The sequence below is a fragment of the Cryptotermes secundus genome, unplaced genomic scaffold (genome assembly GCF_002891405.2).
Source record: "Cryptotermes secundus unplaced genomic scaffold, Csec_1.0 scaffold116, whole genome shotgun sequence".
NCBI classification, from domain to species: domain Eukaryota; kingdom Metazoa; phylum Arthropoda; class Insecta; order Blattodea; family Kalotermitidae; genus Cryptotermes; species Cryptotermes secundus.
The window spans coordinates 1101143-1122002 of NW_019732857.1; the positions used below are offsets into that span (position 1 = coordinate 1101143).

The following is a 20860-nucleotide window of genomic DNA, read 5'->3' on the forward strand; positions in this document are numbered from 1 at the left end:
CGGTCCCAAACAAATGGCGGTTTCGTCACAACTGAAGTAAACCTTGCAAGAATAGAAGTCCTCAGTGTGCGGCGGGACCTCTTGTAGACGCACTGTTTATCATCCTTTCTATGATTAACAACTGAATAGAAGTGCCAACAATAAAAAAAATCAATAACATATATGCATCTATAAATACAGAGTGTTCATAGCCGAGGCTGATTCGACACTGATTTTACCGTCGGCAACTTCATGCGAAAGCGATGCGCCACCTGCCGAGGAAATTGCTGTCGCGCGGCCGGAACTGTTAGCGCACATTATTTATTTCTTCCGCTAATTATTAATCAAATATAGTAATTAATATTGTACTCACCATCATAGAAGATGTTCAAAATGTCTGCCCTCTGTTGTGAGACATGCCTGAATTCTTTTAAACAGATTTTGGGAAACTTGTTGCAATTCACGTTGCTGGATGTTGTCAATTGCTTCCCGAATATTTTGTTTTAGAGCCTCCAAGTCATGTGGATTGTTGGCATACACAACATTTTTTAGTTTTCNATAAACATCGGTTATTCTGTTTTTTTTTTCAAGGCACACCTCACAAGTTCGCCATCTGTAAGAAAGGAGCCCAAAGCGGTATTGCGTGTATCCGTGGTGATAATGTAAGCTAGAAACGTGTTGAATTTATTCTGAATTTTCCCTGATATTCTTGTTTTTCAAGACCCAGTGGGTCAAAATTTCTCTTGTTCTCTAATCCAAAGAAACTGATTCCAGATAAAACTATATTGTAATTAGTGATAACAGGGAGTCAATTCTGGCTTAACACCAACTACAGACTATCAGGTTCAGATTCCAGAGAGTAATGATTCCATGCAAAGAGGTGTGTAAACTAGAAACGAAAAGCTCTCGAAAGAATACACGATCCATATTTTCTTCAAATATTTAAGTATCGGCCTATCTGGCGTGGCTAGCAACAACTCCATTTTAATAACTAGATATTTAGTGACCGATTTCTGTATGAATTTTTCTGTAGTACAGCCTCTGATTATGTTCATTTGGCAGATATAACATAAAATATTCATGCAGACGCCATGTTTGTAATTGTTGACATTAAAGAACATTTCTTTCGGAATTTGTAACTATGTCTGCTTATGATGCATTTCCACACAAATAATATGCTTATTTCTAATTCTCCATTATTCATTGACGTCAAATCAAATATATAAATTCAGATTTCGCTCGATAGAGATGTCTTACATTCTACTACATTTACAAAATGTTGCATGTGTTTCACCGTTACACACAACATAGCTCGGCCGTACGTAAGGGTGGCTCTATCGCATTATTTATTATTTGTAGTAAGAAATTGAAAAGTACGAAGTTGGAGTGGCTCCTCTGGCACGATGATCATGACATAATCAAACATTATTAAAGCGGCAGGACAGATACTCGGCCATGATCATAACAAACAAAGTAAGATTAGCTGGATGGAGGCGAGTGGTCAGCTTCAATTCCCCCTGTCCGCTTGACCCCCTGGGAAAGAGTCCCTGTTCCAATTTGAGGAGGCTGGATGGGCACGGGTGCCTGTCTGGCCGCTGTGGAGTAGAGAAAAGTTTCTTTCAGGTCAGGAATCGAATACCTACCCCGCCGCTGTACCGAGATTTCCTGGCTCCCAGTACCATTCTGGGCACTGTCCATTGTCTGAGACGTGATTTTGTTACAATTCGTTGTGAGATGCAAGCACCAACGCAAAATAAGTAATGCTTATCCTTGCTCAGACAATTAAATTCCACTAAGTTCTTTTCTGTCCCTCGCTTCCTCTTCTTTTCGTACTTAAATTAAATTAAATTACAGCACAGAGATGATTACAGGTCTGTTGAGAACGAATTGCTCTTGCGTACAATTTTCTGTATTTTCTTCACTACGAAGTAATTAAACGGGAAAACGCAAAAATAGAAAGAATTTAAAGCAATAAATCTGTCAGCTCTGATGTGTAGTGTTCCTAAAATAAAGAACAGAAATCTTGCTTTCATAACAGTCATTTTCGCAAGTTAGCAATCAACATACAATATGTATCGATTCCACGTGATATCATCAACATTTGGTTTTTATTACAATTACCGGCCCTAAACATTCAAGAAGTATGTTCTTAAGATCCTCCGATAAGAACTGGTTCTCGAAACAGCCTATCTGTGAAGAATCCATGCCAATATGTCTCATATCGCAAGTCCAGCCGAAGTGAAGTTAGCGCTCCTTAACAACCATAAAATATAAAACAAATTTCTTCATGCATAGCCTTTCCGCTGTTTTATTAGGCACCCATCAGGCCAGAGGTATTCAAGCTTTTTGAAACGCGACCCTCTAAAATGTTAAATATATATTTATGTGACCCTTCTCCTCCCGCCTATCCCTCTATTAGGCTATACTGTAGCAGGAGGAACCTAAATATCGTTACAACCTTTGTACACCTAAAGTAAGCCATAAATTTTACCTGTACATCACGAAAATTTCGCGAAATATTTCGCCGTGTGTAGCTACGTTTTCCGAAAGCTTCTACACTATATATTGTGCGTGGATACAGCTATACTTTAAACAGCTGGGTGACCGCTGTTGTAGTAGATCGCAAACTGATTGAGGGAGGTCGGGTTATGGAGACCCACACTTTGAGGCTCCATGCACCGGTATACTTTCTTCTAGCTAATATAATAGTATGGCGATTTCCATTACAGATTGCATTTGACATTTATTTATGTATTGCCGCTTCTCTGAATTAAGTATCGAACATTTTAGCACAAAAAATGATGAGTTTGAGTTTTATTCTTGTATGTACTTGATTCGAATCATGTTATTCTGGGTTTTATGATTTTCGCAGTTTCCATCAGGATATCGCGCTCTTATCCCGAGTTTGGCCACAACTGCGTCATTCCTTGTTCTTTCCTTTTCACAGCACATAAACTGGCCATCTTAATTAACTCGATGTAGTTCTTATAGAGCAATAAAATAAATCTCGGTCCTTCTAAAATAACGTTTTGTATTTTCATCCTCGAATTTTATTTTTCGGAATTCAGCCATTTAAAAGAGAGACAGAATATATTGTCAGGGATACCTCCGTGACTGACTGGAGCTGTCGACGGTTTGAGAATCCCGTTTGTCGTGTACAGACCTGCTCTGGGTCACCACAACTCGAGACCTCCACCATTTTCTTTTAATATTTCGACATTGGGCAAAATTATAGTATATAAGGCAATTGCGATAGGATAATTGTTAGGAGCGGCCCCTGTACCGTTATCTCGAAAGTATCCTTGCTATATTTGTGATTGCAGAAAACAGTGTACAGAATTTCTAAACTTCAGTTGCCTTTAAACCTTTCTCTGCTAGCACACATGTATTCAGAAACAAATTTCAAATATTGAATCCTTAGACCCTTCCTTGTTTTACCCTATTTTAAATTTGGCATTGATTTGTTGCAGAATGGACGAAATGCCTTGCATCTGGCGTCGTCTGCTGGCCATGCCGATGTCGTCGCGGCGCTTATTCTTGCCGGATGTGATGTCAATGTATCGGATTCGGTAAGTAGATTGCCTACCGTAGATTTTCGAGCGTTCTGAAATACCCCTCCATATGAAGAAGACGAATGAAAGGATTGCTGACTGTGGTTGGATATAAAGAGAAGCTGACAAGTAATTTAACCAAAGATCAGAGAAGAGGAAACCTGAAGAACAAACTATTACGCCAGCCTACTATAATATCTCCTTATTTAATATGATATTCTTACTGTGCCATATATATTACAATATTTAACTTAACGCGAGTTTTGCTGAATTGAGTACTGTGGCATTGAACTTTGTGTGATATCGGTAAAAGCTTACTTGCGTGTAAGAGAAATTATTTTACACTTTCTTTACTCTATTAAATTTAATTTATAAAACACAATGTTTTTCTCACAAATTGCCATGTAACTGACTTAGTGCCTCTGAAAAATCGACTCACGTGGAATGTGTATTTGAAAAGTTATGCGGCGTAAGTTCTTCATGGACCTTAATTGTAGACCTTAAATGTTGAACACTCGACTAATGATAAATATTTTGAAAAAAATTATATCTCATTTTTTGTGTCCAAACTAAGGCGCTGATATCAGATAATCTCGGGATATGATGACACTGATGTCATGCTGCTATGTGTACATATAAAAAATAAATTAATGGATTTGCTGAGACAGGTTGCTAAGGCGCATTTCAGGTGTCAACATTTTGAAGTGTCAACTCCACAACACATTATTTAAATAAACAATTCATCTTGTTGAGAAAGCGAGGTGAGATAAAATGTCAGTGCAAACATGACAGGGTTGCACCACAGTCCTTTGGGTGATGGCGTCAAGTTTGTTGCGTGTCATAGCTCTCATGGGTAGAAATATTTTCCCTTCAGCACACGTTATTAACACGTTTAAAACAACATGAACCCATGATTACTATCAGAAAGACAAGACGATGAGAATCAAATAAGAATAAATTTTTCTCGTTCTTGCTTTATAATATTTTATTCAATTTTTCAAATAAAATGCATAAATAAATGCGGAAGAGACTGATCGCCTCTGTTTGTTCGTCCACCGACTTCAACTCGAAAAAAAAAATAATACAAGGAATTTTGATTAAATTTAGCACTGAATTCTACATTGCAAGTTTTTCGGTGAATTTGATATTTTTTGTTTACATCGCTCGGTCCCTTTCAAATCTCAAATGATGATCCCTCAAATTTAAAATTCCTCCGACTCTTTCTTCTCCCTTCGCTTTTCCTTTGACGACTGTTTATGTACAGCCTGAGATTGCGTCTTTCATTTCTTACAATCCTTCATTAAGAGGAATTCATTTCCTTCAGTGACCTGTTTCATCCTTTTTTCTTCATTACAGCGCCATTTTTTATTCAGTAGTCTTTTCTTCGGGATTATCTGCTAAAACTGCCTGCATTCTCTTCTCCCTTCCACTTGGGGACCATTCTCTACGTTCGTGGCTTTTGGAAACGGGCGTACAGCCCCCAGTTTGAGGCCTCTCGTTCTAGGCACCGCAGGTCTGATAAAGGTGAATTGGAGCAATGTATTTAATACTATAAATACTATAACAGATATTACACCTAAGCAACGACTTTTCAGTGGAAGCCTACTTAATTTCCTTCATATTCTTTTCGCTGATATCTGGACGTGACCTGTCTGTGACTAACGCTACGATAAGGCAAGGTAAGGTAAATCTGTCCCTGTAACAGGCCGTGGAGGCCCACAGGGCTAGAGATGTCGAGGCTCCCATATTTTTAGACAATCGGCTCACAGATGGCGGTAAGGTTGTCATCCTTGTACGCCGTCCGCCCTCTACTCCCAGGAAGATTCCTGGTACTCATTTCTGTTAGAAGCTGAGTCGAACCCAGAGAGAACAGGATAAAAAATAAAAATTAAGGCACCTCAACGGTCTGATAATTTAAATCGACAGGTTTAACTTACCCCTGTCGCAAGCAGCCGCACCTTCCATCGTGCAAATTTACAAAGAAAGCATTTAAAAATATGTTAAGATCAAATCAGAACACAACTTTCCACTCTTGCTTGGACACAAGAAATGACTTCCTAAGTAAGAATGCAGGTAGCAAACGGAGAGTAGAACGAGATAAGAAGATAAATAAATACATTAATTAAGACAGAATTTAATGTGCCAGTAAGATCCCTCACCGTACGGGTCTTGTTGATAAAGCTACATAGACAGGCACTTTTTCCAGCCTCGAGTTCGCTACCGGTTCCGAGACATACTTAATTTTAAGAAATTTAGATCGAATAAACTTTTACACAAAGCCCAATTTTTATAGCATGAAGGTAGGCTATAAGAAACTAAATCCGGCAGTGGCACTGAATTAACAAACTTCAGCTAAAGTCACATTTTAGTTGGAATCGAATATTTACTACTATTCATGCAGTTAAACGGACTTATATCTACACACGAAAAGACGAAAAGAAAATTATCCCTGTAACAGGTCGTGGAGGCCCATAGGGTTGTGAGACGTCGAGGCTCCCACATTTTCTAGGCAATCGGCTCACAGATGACGATAAGGTTGTCAGCCTTACGCGCCAGCCCCCTATACCCTCAAGAAGATTCGTGGTACTCATTTCTGTTAGAGACTGAATAGAACCCAAGGCCAACAGGAAAAGTACTATAAGAAAGTAAGAAATTAAATAATCCTGTTACGATCTTCCACGTTAACGTGAAAATTTGTTACAAATATTGATATTAAACAAGCGTTTAATTTATTCCATGTTCATTACGTATTTTTCGAATTTAGTTTAAAAAATTCATCCAGTTTTCATAGTTATAGTTTATGTCTTATTTTACAGAAATTTACCATATAATTCATTATTCATCATAGTTATACCAGAGCATTTGTTTATGAAAAGGACAGTTCGGAAGGAAGCAGTTGTCACTAAATTAACATATCTCAGAATAACGTTTCATACAATTAAAAGAATTTTATAACGAAATTTAAATATAAGAAGATATAAATCATAACAATTTTCTCAAATGTTTATTAAAAACGACAAAATGTGGTCTTTCATTTCTGGCAAGTAATTAAATATGTAATTTGTATTTCAGTATAATATATCAATAAGAAATGAATGAAGAACACAATGGTTTTCTTGCTTTCTTATTTACTTTCTAAAATATGGATAACAAATTATTCAGGGTCGTGTATTTTTAAGCAAGTTATGTACATTTTGCTTGTCAGGCAGACAGTTATCTGAAGGGCATTCCTGATTAGTGAGTGCTGTATTATATATTCTAGAGGGACTTGTCCGACCCGAACTCAAGATCACGTTTATGGTCATTCCTTTTGTTTCAGTAGTCACCCATCATTCTTCCAGTTACAAGAGCATGAGTCGAGTTCAGTTCGATCTAACCAGAACATACACAACCTGCTCTGAAGTTCTGAGTGAACAAGATCACTGGAGATAAACCAGATTTGCATACAACTACTGTTAAACAATGTTGCCTGCTTCATAACATCAAATAACAGAAGTGTATCAGAAGAGAATGGCGAAAGAAGAAAGAACAAATTGCTCTGTAACTGAAAATGGCAGACGTCTGTTTTAGTCTATTCAGTGACGTAGGATATTTGTCTTTCACGTGCATTTAAATTGTAATGGAAATTGCGGTCGGTTGATGAATAAAGAAAAGTGCGTTCAAATAAACAAATTTCCAAAGTGTGAGGAACGGTCTATGAAAGTTACACACGACTGCATCCAGTAACAAAGAAGATATATAAATCTTAAAATGTCGCATGAAAAACATCGTAAATTAATTTTTGTACAGACAGCAAATATATTCTTCAGTTACTGCACCGTCATTTGTCCATGAATATTACAAATGAACAAGCTAAAATTATACAAAACATTAATAAGACCTGAAGAAAGCAGTCTTCTGGGATTTGGCACCGTGTATATGTGGTGTTAACCGACGTTTCGGAGGAACGTATCACCTCCATCTTCAGGGTACAAGGAAAAATATAAGAATTCCGCAAGCGAAGAGACCGTGAGAACCGATAAAAGCAGTCTGCGATACGTTCTCCGAAACGTCGGTTAACACCACATATACACGGTGCCAAATCCCAGAAGACTGCTTTCTTCATAGTCACCGCCGTGAAAGCCTCAAATCTTGCATTAATAAGACCTGTTGCTGCATACGGGGCACAAACATGGACCTTAAGAGTAACAGAAGAGAATGCAGTGAGAATGTTCCAGAGTAAAATAATACGCAAAATATACGGACCAGTGATGGAAAATAATATATGGAGGATAAGATACAACGAAGAGATAAACTCATTACTGAAAGAAGATATAGTAAGATTTATCAAGTCACAGAGAATCAGATGGTTGGGACATGTCGAACGAATGGAAGATAATGCAATGACAAAGAGAATGTTAAAAGGAAGACTATATTCCAAAAGAAGAAAAGGACGACCCAGGATGAGTTGGCTAGACGATGTTGAGAACGGTCCAAAGAAGATGAAGGTGAAAGGATGGATAGAGAAGATGAGGAACAGAGAGCAGTGGAGACCGGTTGTAGAGGAGGCCAAGGCTCACCCAAGGCTGTAGCGTTAGTGTTATTACAAATGAACACATGAGAAGGCGTTACGGGTAGTTTTCCAGGAACCTGCCGTCAGACTTTCAAATCTCCTACACAGCAGTTTCGTTCAACCTCAGGAGTTTAAGCTACACTATAGGCTGTGTGGAAGTACTAACGCCACAAAACTTCTGAGTTTGTGAAGTGCCATATGAGATCTGAAGAAGACCATAATGCGACTGCTTTGAATTGTGGCCCCTTTCAGATTACTCTCACAATATTAGCTTCGGAAAGTGAAAAGTCTCGAACCTGGTACCTCCGAATACGAGAAACTATGACAGTACGATCACGACGCTCAGTATGACAGCATATTTAGTGCTGCAGAGACAAGTAAGCGAATACGAGGGTGTTAAAGCACCAGAATGAGATTGTGACGTGGGTTCAATGGGTCCTCATAGTATCTAGTGGTTGGCATTTGTGAACAAGTTAATGAACCTCCTTGTTCCAAAAAGTCTGGATATGTCTTGATTTGCTTACAGAATATTACATTTTCAACAATTTCAGTGCCGTGGAGTAGTTGCTTACTTACTTAGCTTTCAGGGTGCTTAGAAAACTTAACGCAATTTGTTAAAGAAGCGAAGTTTGGTGTTGCAGGGACTTATCGCGATGTTTACAAATGCATATTGAACATTTTTATAATGCTGAGGAAACTGCCAATATGACGAACTCGAGGATGTTTTATGTTATGTTCAAAATAGAAGAAAGGAAACTGCTTTTAATTTATCGATTTATTCTCGTACGAATCATTTGTTTCTGTTCTTGACCTACCCCACAATGCCCGCACCTTCATCCATTTGCCTTATTTTCAGAGCTGATAATTTGTATCTGAGGAACATCGGGAACAGAATATTTGTTTTATACGGCATTCTGTTTCTGGTCTCGAACTCATACTCTTCTCTGAAGGTGGCAGAAAGACATGAATTAAAACAAGGAACAACTTATATAACCTTCAATCAGTTCATCGGCTTGCATTTCGTTGGGACGATGGCCATCATTGAGGACACAACATGGCGAACAACAGCAACAGCCTGTGATTGGACGGATCCAAAGACAATGTAGTATAATTCAATACGCTTCGGTTATTAAAAATCAGGTTGGATATTAATGGAACAAAGCCAGCGCCTGAACTTCAAAACGCCACAAACAGAAACGTTAAAAAAAAGCAGATGTCTCAATTCCTAATGAAAACTGAATATAACTAATGGAAATCCTTAATGAAATGTTCCAAGTAATGAAATATCTAATATAATCTGAGTGTGTATAAGTCATTTGCAGTGTATCCACTTAAAGTGTTAAGAATACGTGTATTTCAATTCTCGAACCGAGTTCAGCTCTGAAATTTATAGTTCCACTTAACAAGAAAATCTTGTTACGTAGCAGAGAGCTACTAACTATCAAAGGTCGCCTGGTTGCCCCAACACACATTTCCTTGCACCCACTTAAAGTCTAAAAAATTAAAATAAAATGCAAAGATTCTTGTCCCTCTTGACGGAAACAGCGCTCAGGTAAGAAACTACAAGCCGCTCATCAGAACCTGCATAGAATTAAGGCAAAACTGTGCCACTGCCTAATTAATTGCTCACCGCGCCATCAAGATATACGGGCGAGTGAAGCTCTAACTGCATTCCTTTTTAACCTTCGGTTCTAGATGGAAGTGAGTAGTCAGCTTCATGTCCCGGCCGCTTTTACTCCACAGAAGCAGCCTTCGGTAACCAATGGACAGGAGTGTGGGTGGTCTCAGAAGCCAGTCTGGATGCAGCAGCGAAGACAGCGACCTCTGCCTTGTTTGGAAATGAGAATATACTCGATTTAACTTAGGTCAGAATACGAGTACAGACAATGTTAAGGTTCTCCGTTGTTTTCTTCAGTTTTTCCAGGCCAATTTCGGAGTAGTACAATGAAATAGGCTGCACCTGCTCCTTCCCATTTTTTTATGTTTCACGAACGAGGTCGTCCTTTGAAAACATCCGAATATAAATGGCCGCTGAAAGTGATACAGTGTCCTTAGATAGCTATAATACGACAAATANGGCTGCACCTGCTCCGTCCCATTTTTTTTATGTTTCACGAAGGAGGTCGTCCTTTGAAAACATCCGAATATAAATGGCCGCTGAAAGTGATACAGTGTCCTTAGATAGCTATAATACGACAAATATTTATATTTATGCGAAAAAATTCTGTTCTGGACAATATTTTGAGGCAGTGTATAATTTGCTGTCCACCGAAGAGACAGAGAGCCCAAGGGCAGCATTCTTCATGTTGCATAATTACCATGCCCAACTTGCTCACTCCGGGATCTTTCCCGTTTCGGCATGACAGCAGCCAGTGGCCGGGAACGGTTTCCGCTGAACGGTGCCACAACGCACAATAGCGCAGGTAAAGCACCTCGCAACAGCCGCAGCATAACGACTGATGCCTCCACAGAAAGGACGTCAAGCGAAAGGTCCGTCACGAGATACAATCTGCGTTTTCACTGACTTGTAACTTTGTGGTGCCTTTGATACAATTTGAACTGAACTTCTAAATATTTCCGTCCTCAGAAAGTGGAACACCCTATTCAGGTATCAAGACAGCCTGATGGACCAAAATATTGTTTAGGAATCCAGAATTTATATGTCAGGGTATATGGATTTGTCGACACAATAAAAATGAAATGGCTATCAATAGTATTCGTGACGTAAATTAAGTGGGATTCGTATCAGAGTCTGCTATACAAACAACGAAAATTATACGATTTAATTATTCATTATGTAGGTTTATATCAGCCCTGTCCAACGCGGCGCCCGTGGTATATTTTTCTGGCGCCCTCCGTAACCACATATAATTGAGCCGATTTTTAATATTAATTCAAATTGTAAGACGAGAGACGTTTTTGAACGTCTGAGTACTGTTAAATATTTTCGAAAANAAGCAAAAGTCATTTCTATAACACAAATCATGCAATCGTGTTTTCGAATATCACTTGAATTGACTGTAAGAAGGTCGAAGTTTGGAGTATTGCGGTTTCGGAAGAATATACTGCTTGCCTCTTCAAGACACCCAATAGACAGTACGGCGTCACAACCCAGAGAAGACTCAGGGCCATGAAAACCTAAAATATATAATATTACATTCATTCATTCATTCATTCATTCTGATTATAAAATGTTGAAGTTGCTCATTCGACTCCCTTCTTCGAAGCTGTCGGGATATTGTCATCAATAAACACAACATTTCAATAAGAGACACTGACAGTATAATAAAGAACAATACATTTCTCACATATATACATCCGCAGGTGCCACAGAATTCAGAGGCGAAGAAATACCGGCCTATTGAAGTCATCCAGCCTTGTTTTAACTGCCTATAACATACGTCGGTTTACCTCACTACATCCATTACGGCTATCACTGGGCCTTGTATACGTCTATATTTTCGAACCATCAAGTTATATCAGCTTCCTTCTTTTGTGTCATAAATTAAATTTGTGAAATATTTTAAAAATGTACAAGTTAGTTGACGGCTTGCTGTCTATTCCATACGGACATAAATTACCTAATGGTATGCGAAGAAGTACTTAATACTGCAACGGGATTCTGAGCCCTGTAATGTATTCATAGCTCAGTTTATAGCGTTCTTTTATTAAGATGTTCACGTTTTTGTAGCTGTTGTACACATGCGCTCTAGCGGACTCTGATTATGTAATGTAATTAATTTTTATTAATTTAATTCGAAGTCATTAGCTCCACATTCCAGCACTGGGCCTTGATTCCGGGAATGGGTGTCGACCTAGGTATTTCACGTATAAGGACAGTTGGATTCCAAAGCATTTAAAATTTCAGTCATTATTTAGACGCGTCTCGTTGCCTAAAGTTATCCTATGCTTCCTTCCCTATTCACCAATCGGCAACTTTCAGTCGTTATTTCAAGTTACTGAGGAGCCGATCACGTGTTCATTCCGTCTTTCAAGGTTGCGTTTCCCGAATCCTAGGGTGGAGGGAACCTATTTCATAACATAATCCCGGACATGTATTTAGTGTCATAAATTTTCGAAATTGGTGGAATTTCTGTTTTCTTCACATCACGGGCTTTGATCGTTCGCGACTTGGAACTGCTCTGGTCTCAGTTCTTATCTAAAACACTCAAAATCAATCAGAAATTATTACTAATACAGTGGAGCTGAATTCTTCGTGAGAAGCTGATAGTCACTCAGCTACTCACGAATTACTCGACTTTGATGGAACCCTAATATATTTAAGTGGTCACAAGAGCCGGCAACTTGGACATGTCCTGAGACAAATTAATCCATCCCACAAGGTCAGGCCATATTTCTGTAAGATCTACTTATATACCCATTTCCGTCCTAGTATCCCTATTGATCTTTTCCTTTGAGGTTTCCTTGACTAAAGGTTTGTACGCACTCTTCATGCTCCATGTCCCTGCCAACCTACTTCATCTGACCACCCTGACAAATTATGAACCTCCATTTCTCCATTCGCCTATTCCTTTGTCTCTCTTAAATCCAGATATTCTCCTCAGCAATATGTTCTTGGATATCCTCACTCTATAAACCGCATCATTAAATAAAGATATCCCTGTAACAGGCCGTTAAGGCCCATTGGGTTGTGAGATGTTGAGGTTCCCACATTTTCTAGACAGTCGGCTCATAGATGGCGGTAAGATTGTCAGCCTTACGCTCCGACCAGCCTTTACCTCCAAGAATATTCCTATTCCTAGTACTCATTTCTGTTAGAGGCTGAGTTGAACCCAGGGCAATAGTGCGGCTGGAAGAATTAGCTAAATTTAAAAAAATCCACTTCATCGGGATACGATCCAGTGACCTTCCGGCTTGTAACATAGTGCCTCAACCAACTGCGCTACCGCTTGCCCCCCGCATCATAAAGTATACAATGAAATGTGGAAGTTAATCCCAAAATTGTATTGTATTGTATGAATACACCGTCAACAACATTCAACGTGTGGCCATTCTAAAGCACCGTTGATCACCTCCTTAACTACTGCACAGACAACGATTTCGGTCAAGAAGTCGCGATATGGCCGCATGCAGCTAAATTCATACTTAACACAACATGCCTATTTCATAAACGAAACAAATATGTTCCTCAAACCAGGAAGTGTTCGTTGAACTACATTCACAGGGTCGTCACACTTGAGTGTGTAAGTGAGTGGGCTCTTGTGTTGCTATGGTCTCTTCGTTGTAGTTATACACGCAGTATATAATGACATTTGTCAATTCTTATATTAGGCCATTGAATTCTGAGTACGTTGAGCTTAAACCTCCGAATGTGTTCAAAGGGAATTTGCATTCCTGTGTGTTTTTATGTCGCTTCCTGCAGATACACATGTGTGTAGCGTCTTAGCGAAAATTTTAATATTCTGTTTTGAGCTGTGATTAACGCAAAAATTCAAGACGCAGTGTAGATTTCAAGGCTATGAATTCAATTAAGAATAGATGATTACATCGTTTTGCCTGTATTTTATTAAATACATATGTCAAAATGTATATACATCTATATCTCAGCAATACCCACGTTTACGCCATTTATAAAATTTTATGACAAGCAGTTTTCAGAATATTTAGAAGTTCTATTAAAACTTCATCTATGAAAGAGACAATATTAGACTGTATGAGATTTCAGATTTTCAAGGTGGTGAAAAATTAGACTGTGGTTTTCCATGTTATGACACCTCATAGTTTCATACGTGCTTACCGACGTTTCAGAGGAGACTCCTGTGACCATCTTCAAAGTAAAAGACGGATGCAGAAAATCCTTCTGAAATGTTGATTAGCAACTAATCTACCAGGATCCATGGTGTCATGATCCATAAGAGCACAACCTAAACAAATTAATCTGTGTTGTGGCCGGATAAAGAGTAGACGTAGGTTGGAGGATAATATTAAGATGGATTTTAAAGAGACAGGTGGGGGTGGTATGGACCTGATTGTTGAGGCTTAGGATAGGAACCAGCGGAGGGCTCTTGTGAATATGGTAATGAATTTCCTGGTTCCAGAAAATGTTTGGAAATTCTTGAGTGGCTGAGCGACTGGCGGCTTCTCAGGAACATCTCAGCTCCACGGAATTAATTAACTAAATACTGCTTTGCCTCTGTTTCAGTTTCCATGGTATGTTTCTTTCTAGTTTCTAAAGTTCGCTTGCGAGAAAATTAATTTGAAGGTCCGTTTCATTATTCTTCTTTCAGTGCTTGGTTTTTTTTTTTTTTTGCTTCTGTTGAGACATTATAAGATGTGTGATTATTCAGTCGTATAGAACCCATTCCAGTAGCTTCAGGCACCTTCACCGTCTCCTTCGTTGATCTTCCAAAACGTAAAATCACAGTTCGTGCCCACTTTAATTGTTGATATTGTCACGTGTTGGGTATTGCACGCAACAAATAGCTATGCGTGGGTCTCGGATTCAGCGAATCTTTATTGGACGCTTCGCTCATACACTTACGAGTACAATCATTATCCACTGCTTCACTGTTATGATTATTTCTTGTTCCGCTGTCGGCTGCTATATTTCAACTGTCTTCAGCGGCGCCTATTCCAAGACTTATTTCTGTATCTCTCGGCATCTGCCCCGAGACTGTCTCGGCGAATGCATTCAACCCCTTTTTATACTCTCGGCCGTTGCTATTCAAATAAACCCTCTGTTATAACCGTGGAAACGCTGCGTTGTTGATTCTGCGATTGCTACGCAACGACCAACTGTTGGGGCTACAATACCGCTATTGTCGCTACCTATGCAATGGTCTGTTCTAGCGTTACTATGGAAGGGTCTTCTGGATTCCGAACATGTGACAATATTCTATAGCCTTTCAAGTCAGTGAGAGTGGCGTCTCAACATTGGTGGCAAGATTACTCAAGCGCAATGCTTCCGGGTTACATTTCAAATTTGCCCGATTCGAATACCAGCCGAGACGCCGATTAATTTGACTGAGTTTTTTCTTGGTTCTCCTCGGCCCCTCCTGGAAAATTCCGCTATAGTTCCTCAAATTAGCTCACGATCAAATCATTTCTTCTCCTCTCAAGTTCATCATTCGCTAATCATCCTGTCTTTAGACGTTACATAACCTGAGCTATTGGCAGTGTAATTAAACAAACCATAAATAACTGAATAAATTAATCAGGCTGGTTGTTCCTCGGCAGGCACCAATATATTGTAAATAACAAATTAAAAAATATAGATTAAATTTCAAAAAGTAATTAAGAGATATAAATTTCTAAAGCCATGATCTGTATAAATTTCCACAAACATCTGTACAAAAACCTGTGTTTTTGTATCTCTTATATATTCATGTAATGACCTCGCCTCTAAATGTACATAAGTTCCGATGTCATTAATTAACCAAGAATATTTCATAACTATTAACCGTATAGAAACAAAATTACTTATATCTTGGAAATGATAACAGCAGAATCTGAGTTTACATTGAACACATCAGCGATTGAACAGCACTGAACAGCAATGCAAACTTAATTTACTTCAGCTCTCATTAAATGGTTTAAATACAGTTTACTGGAATAGTAATCTTATATTTAAAGGTAATCTAGGCACCCACTTTCTGGGGGTTTATGTTCCTTACCATGCTGATTATAACAACTTAACAACACAAAACTGTCATTACTACACTATAAACGTGGCAGATGGAAAACTAGTGTAGAACATGAAGAAATCATTCTTCTGGGATGTGAACTGTGTAGATGTGGTGTTAACCGACGTTTCCAAGAAACGTATCGCCTCCATCTTCAGGAGAGAAGGAAAAATAAGAAATCCGCAAGCAGACTGCTTGTACCGGTTCTCACGGTCTCTTCGCTTGCTGATTTATTATTTTTCCTTCTATCCTGAAGATGGAGGCTATACGTTTCTCCGAAACGTCGGTTAACACAACATCTACACGGTTCCACATAAGACTGCTTTCTTCATAGTCACCGCCGTGAAAACCTCAAATCTTACATAGTGTAGAACAGTCAATGAGAGCAAGATACTGTGAAAATGAAGGTGGGAAAACAGGATTAAACAGAGATCGGGGAGCGAGAGTTGGTGACATTCATAAATGAGCTACACGTAGAAGCGAAGCAGTCAGAGAAAATTACTTGCCGGACGAACAAATATCTTTTACCGACTGAGGGTTTCAGGTATCTGCGGTTTTCCACTTGTATACAATTTTGCCAACCGTGGTATTTTTTCTTTTTATTTTATCTCATGATTTTGATTTGTCTACACACACACACACACAAAAAAAAAGAAGGATCGGTGGCTTCTGTACTAAGGGATTCGCATTTCCTGCGGAAGAGCTCCTCACTGGCAGCCGAAACCAGTCTTCTAGCTTTCAGTTTATTGTTGTGGTACGTCCGTTTGTGACTTTTTTTTATATTTTATATCTATTGAGTGTATGACTTGGTTCGTAGCTATTTTTGAAGGGCCTAGGATCCAGCCTCTGACGGTTCTTAACAGAAGCCACGGTTCCTCTAACCTCGAATTTTCCCATAAGGCCTGTCATGACGGTGCTCTTCAAGGACTAAACTCCCACAATTGGTGAGGAACTGGTACATTTTAAGGAGATTTTCAGCACAGCACTTGGGGCCGTAGGAATGCCATTCATTTATGCTTCTCTGATTAAGCTTATGGAATAGTTGTCACCGGGTTAATTGGCTAAAATATCTTCCGGTCCGTTAGGGTTATAGCGACGGGCTAATGGCGGGACGACAGAGGAATCCAGTAGGATCCCCAGCATGGGAAGAGATTTTCTCTTCTCTATAGACTTCAGACAGGCTCTGCAGCCCACCCACACTCAAATGGGGTACCTAGGGTTCTTTTCTCAGGAATAAGGCGATAGGGGCGTGAAGCTGACCATTCAACTCCTTCTAATGTCGAGACCAAGAATGGTGGAGCTAAATCTCAACTCCCCCTACTTTTTCATGGCGTGTTGCTTAATTAATTAAGCCATGGAAAATTTACTTTTAAACTTACACGTGGATAACAGGTTGGTATATAAGATAGGCTTTTCTTCTTTATCGGAATACGGAAATCACTCATAGCTGTTTCTCTTTCGTGCCTCTCTTGTTCCGATGTGTCTTCCTTAGTTTAGGACTGGGCTCTCCAGCTAGGTTCTGCCATCTGCTCAAATGTCTCCCTACAGCTCTGGTTCCTCTATATCGGATATTTCGGGCTCCAACGAAAGTTATAATTTCTTCACTTTACAGTCCCTTAAGTCAAAGTTATTAATAATATAAACCCAAATGTTCTGCTATATTATCAATCATAATTTCGTAATGGAACTACATTATTAAGAAGAACTCGCTGCTAGTCTATTTGTGAACTTCTAGAGTAGCAGTGACCCTGAGGGTGGGTTGGTTATTTGAAGACGCGTTGGAAACTGCGTAGATTTTTTAAGAATCCGATGAAATGGAAGAAAAATTAGTAATAGACAGCATGGCAAAAATGTGAAGAATCAGTCGTGGCCTATTTCAATGTGATATTCTGACATTTGCAAAAAGAATGAGGAAGTTCACGAGAAGCCTCAGTCATGATGACTGGTCTCCCTGCCAAGACTTAACCGACTCTTTCTGAATGCAATTCACGATCCGTGGCTGTGGAGCATACACAGACGCGTGGCCAGTGGTACCTATATACAAAAGAACGGAATAATTTATAAGACTTTAACAATATTTCGTTTGGTTCTTCCTATCCAAATTTATTCGCGCTACTTTATATTCTTATTTGCTATTTTAATTAAATTTCACACCGGAATTACAAGTCTCATTTCTATTTGGAATGTCATTCAACGATAAATCCGTAACTACAGCGCAGAAATGTTCTATTCCTACAAAGTAAAAGGTAAAGTCGTTCCTGTGTTTAACTAATTAAGCACTACACCATGAAGACGTATGGGGAAGTGGATGTATAGATTCATACTTTCTTGGCCTCGGCACTAGTTGGATGTGAGTGGTCAGCTTCACACCCCGGACTGCTTTAATCCCGGGAAAGAATCCCCAGCATCCATTGTGTAGGAGGTTAGGTGAACCCCAGAGCCGGTCTGGACTAGTGGAGAAGTGAAAATCCTTGACCCTACCGGGATTCAAAATCAGACACCTCGGCAGTCCAGCCCGTAGCCAGTCGCTGTACAGACTACGCTGACCCGGCTCTTGTTCTGTTCTTATGAAGTTTATAGATTGTTCAAGTGCCTAATTAGGTTCAGGTTTGAACATGGTACAACTACATAGTTTGTATTACAAATTGTCATCTATATAAATAAAAATGTAAATTTCAGTGCTAGATACACTTTAATAAATTGCATAGGAACATAACATAATATAACATATTTTTTTACGTTTATGACTATCACGGTCAATCACACATTCATCTGTTCCTGATAAACACTTTAATATCTCTGCGGATTTTCTTGAATGAATAGAATTCCGATCTCAGTATTTTGTAATAAGTAAGAGTAACTTAATTTTATGTCAACAAGTAATTTCACGGTATATNTAATACGCATGGTTTATAAATACATTTCCGTAATACGATACGTTATTGATTTATAAGTATCAACCTGCAACTACAATTTTCGTGGGGCCAGTGTTTCTTGGTTACGAGCCGTAACATTCTCTATTCATCTTGTCACAGTGTACTCGTCTCAAACACTAGGAACGGCATCTGCTACTGGTGTTCAGTTGTCTCCTTGGATATTTGAACACTTTGCTGAAGCGCTAACACGTATAAACAAGAATTCCTCTGTGAATACTTAAGTTCATGTTTGCAGTTCCTAGGAAGTAACTTAATTTTAAATCGTCGTTTGTCCTTCGAAAAGGATGTGACCCAGGTACTTGCAAAGTATGAAAAATCAGGGTATGTTGAACACGTAGATGTGATTAAGACACGTCGTTAGGTTCATGTCCCTTGCGGCAAGACTGTTTGCTCATTTAACGATTTATAATGAGAAACATTAAAGTCTTCCAAACGGAGAACGATGACATGTAACTTAATTTACACTGCAAAATTGGACACGCAATGCAACTATAAAGTTTTTTAGAGGACCATTTCAAAACGCCTTCAATACCACAGATTATAGTGTCGAGTAATCATACAGATATACCTACTTATGTGTGGTATTAATTTCGGTGACCGATTAAAAGTGACAGTTGTCAATATATTCAGGTTTTCGTTAAATTGTTCTGCACTTTGTGAAGAATAAATAAAACAGAATCATAATCGCCAAATTGGAAAGCGAGTTTGAGATTGCCACGTCTTTCTTTGAGCTGGATCGGTATCAAACAACCCTACTCATTATGTTATATTTCAACATCTTGTTGCACTCCGTATTTCTGACTTAGGATTTCTGCGTCGTCTAGATGCAATGTAGTTCGTTGTTCCTTTATAGTGAGCAGCAGAACCCTGAACTACTACAACCTCTAGACCTGAAGATGGCAATTTTGCCCGAAACATGTACTGAAATAGTGTCGAATAAAGGAAGAACGAAATACGTTGTATTTAGACGGCGCAGAAACCATTAAGTCAGATGAACCCTACACATCACAGGATGATATCTAAGTAATATTCCTTTCTTACGTGAAGGAGTATAAAAATAACTATTAACAGGCTCAGCTCTACTTCTTAATTCTGTTGTTTCGCGAAATGTATTCATCCCCCCCACCCATAGTTTCCTTATTTTTCAAGGGAGTATACAATTATGTGACCAGCACATGTCATTCCTTAATAAATTTCTCGTAAGTCATGAAACTTGGTATGGACAGTAACCTATTGGTAGTAACCTCCCTTGCTGATATTTATTTTGCTGTCATTAATACTCATACCAATACGGTGCGCAGTAAACTATGAATTTCTGAGGTAACAGCAGCACAGGTGGAAATTAATGCAAGGCCCCGAAACTTTGTGGAAAAATGAATTCGAAAAAACATGAAAGACAAGAATACCTCTCCCGTTGGACATCAATATTAAGCTTCGCCTTCTGTGAGAAAATATATTACATATTATAATTACAAACACTGCGACCGTTCAAAACTTAAAGTCATATCTGACAAACATAACATCATTTAAACTTGTATTAGTGTAAGTTATGTAAAAAAAACACTAAATGATATCTTTACATTTACTACTTTACTGTCCTGGGTGCCGGGATAGAGTAGTCGGTATAGCGATTGGCTATGGGCTGGACGACCGAGGGGTCGGAGTTCGAATCCCGGTAGGGGTCAATAATTGTCACTTCTCCAATTGTCCAGACCGGCTCTGGGGTCTACCCAACCTTCTATACAGTCAGTACCGGGGGCTCTTTCCCGGGGGTAAAGCGACCGGGGCGTGAAGCTGACCACTCACCTCCAACAAGTACCGAGGTCAAGAAAATATGGGTCTATACATCCACTCACATACGTCTTCATGACTTAATGCTTAATTAGTTAAGCACAAGGAAAACTTTACCTTACTTTACTGTTCCCTCTAGCTTCTCCAAATAAGCTGAAGTATTCAAGGTGCAGAATGCGCCTTAATTTGTTCTACGAACTTTTATGCTCTAGGATAGCACATGTAATTTCATGTTATTGTTATTGTGACATGTTGCGCAAAGCCGAGGCCCCCCCCACACACCAGCAGTGACGCGGCGGGTGAGTCAGCGCTCCCCTCCCACCCCTCAGCGGTAACGTAACGCTAGCGTAATAGGCGAGTAATCACCCCGCATCCTGGCAGCTATGCGCGGTGACGTCACGAGCGGAG

General features: G+C 39.2%; 1 protein-coding gene across 4 annotated transcripts in view; it reads left to right on the plus strand.

Moving 5' to 3' along the window:
* The window catches only part of LOC111867780, a 202846-nt gene that overhangs the window by 102306 nt on the left and 79680 nt on the right, over nt 1-20860 (plus strand). For all 4 annotated transcript variants that reach the window (XM_023857926.2, XM_033752799.1, XM_023857927.2 and 1 more), the window contains exon 3: nt 3450-3548. In XM_023857926.2, the coding sequence (XP_023713694.1) occupies nt 3450-3548 (99 nt within the window). The remainder of the gene's footprint in view (nt 1-3449; nt 3549-20860) is intronic.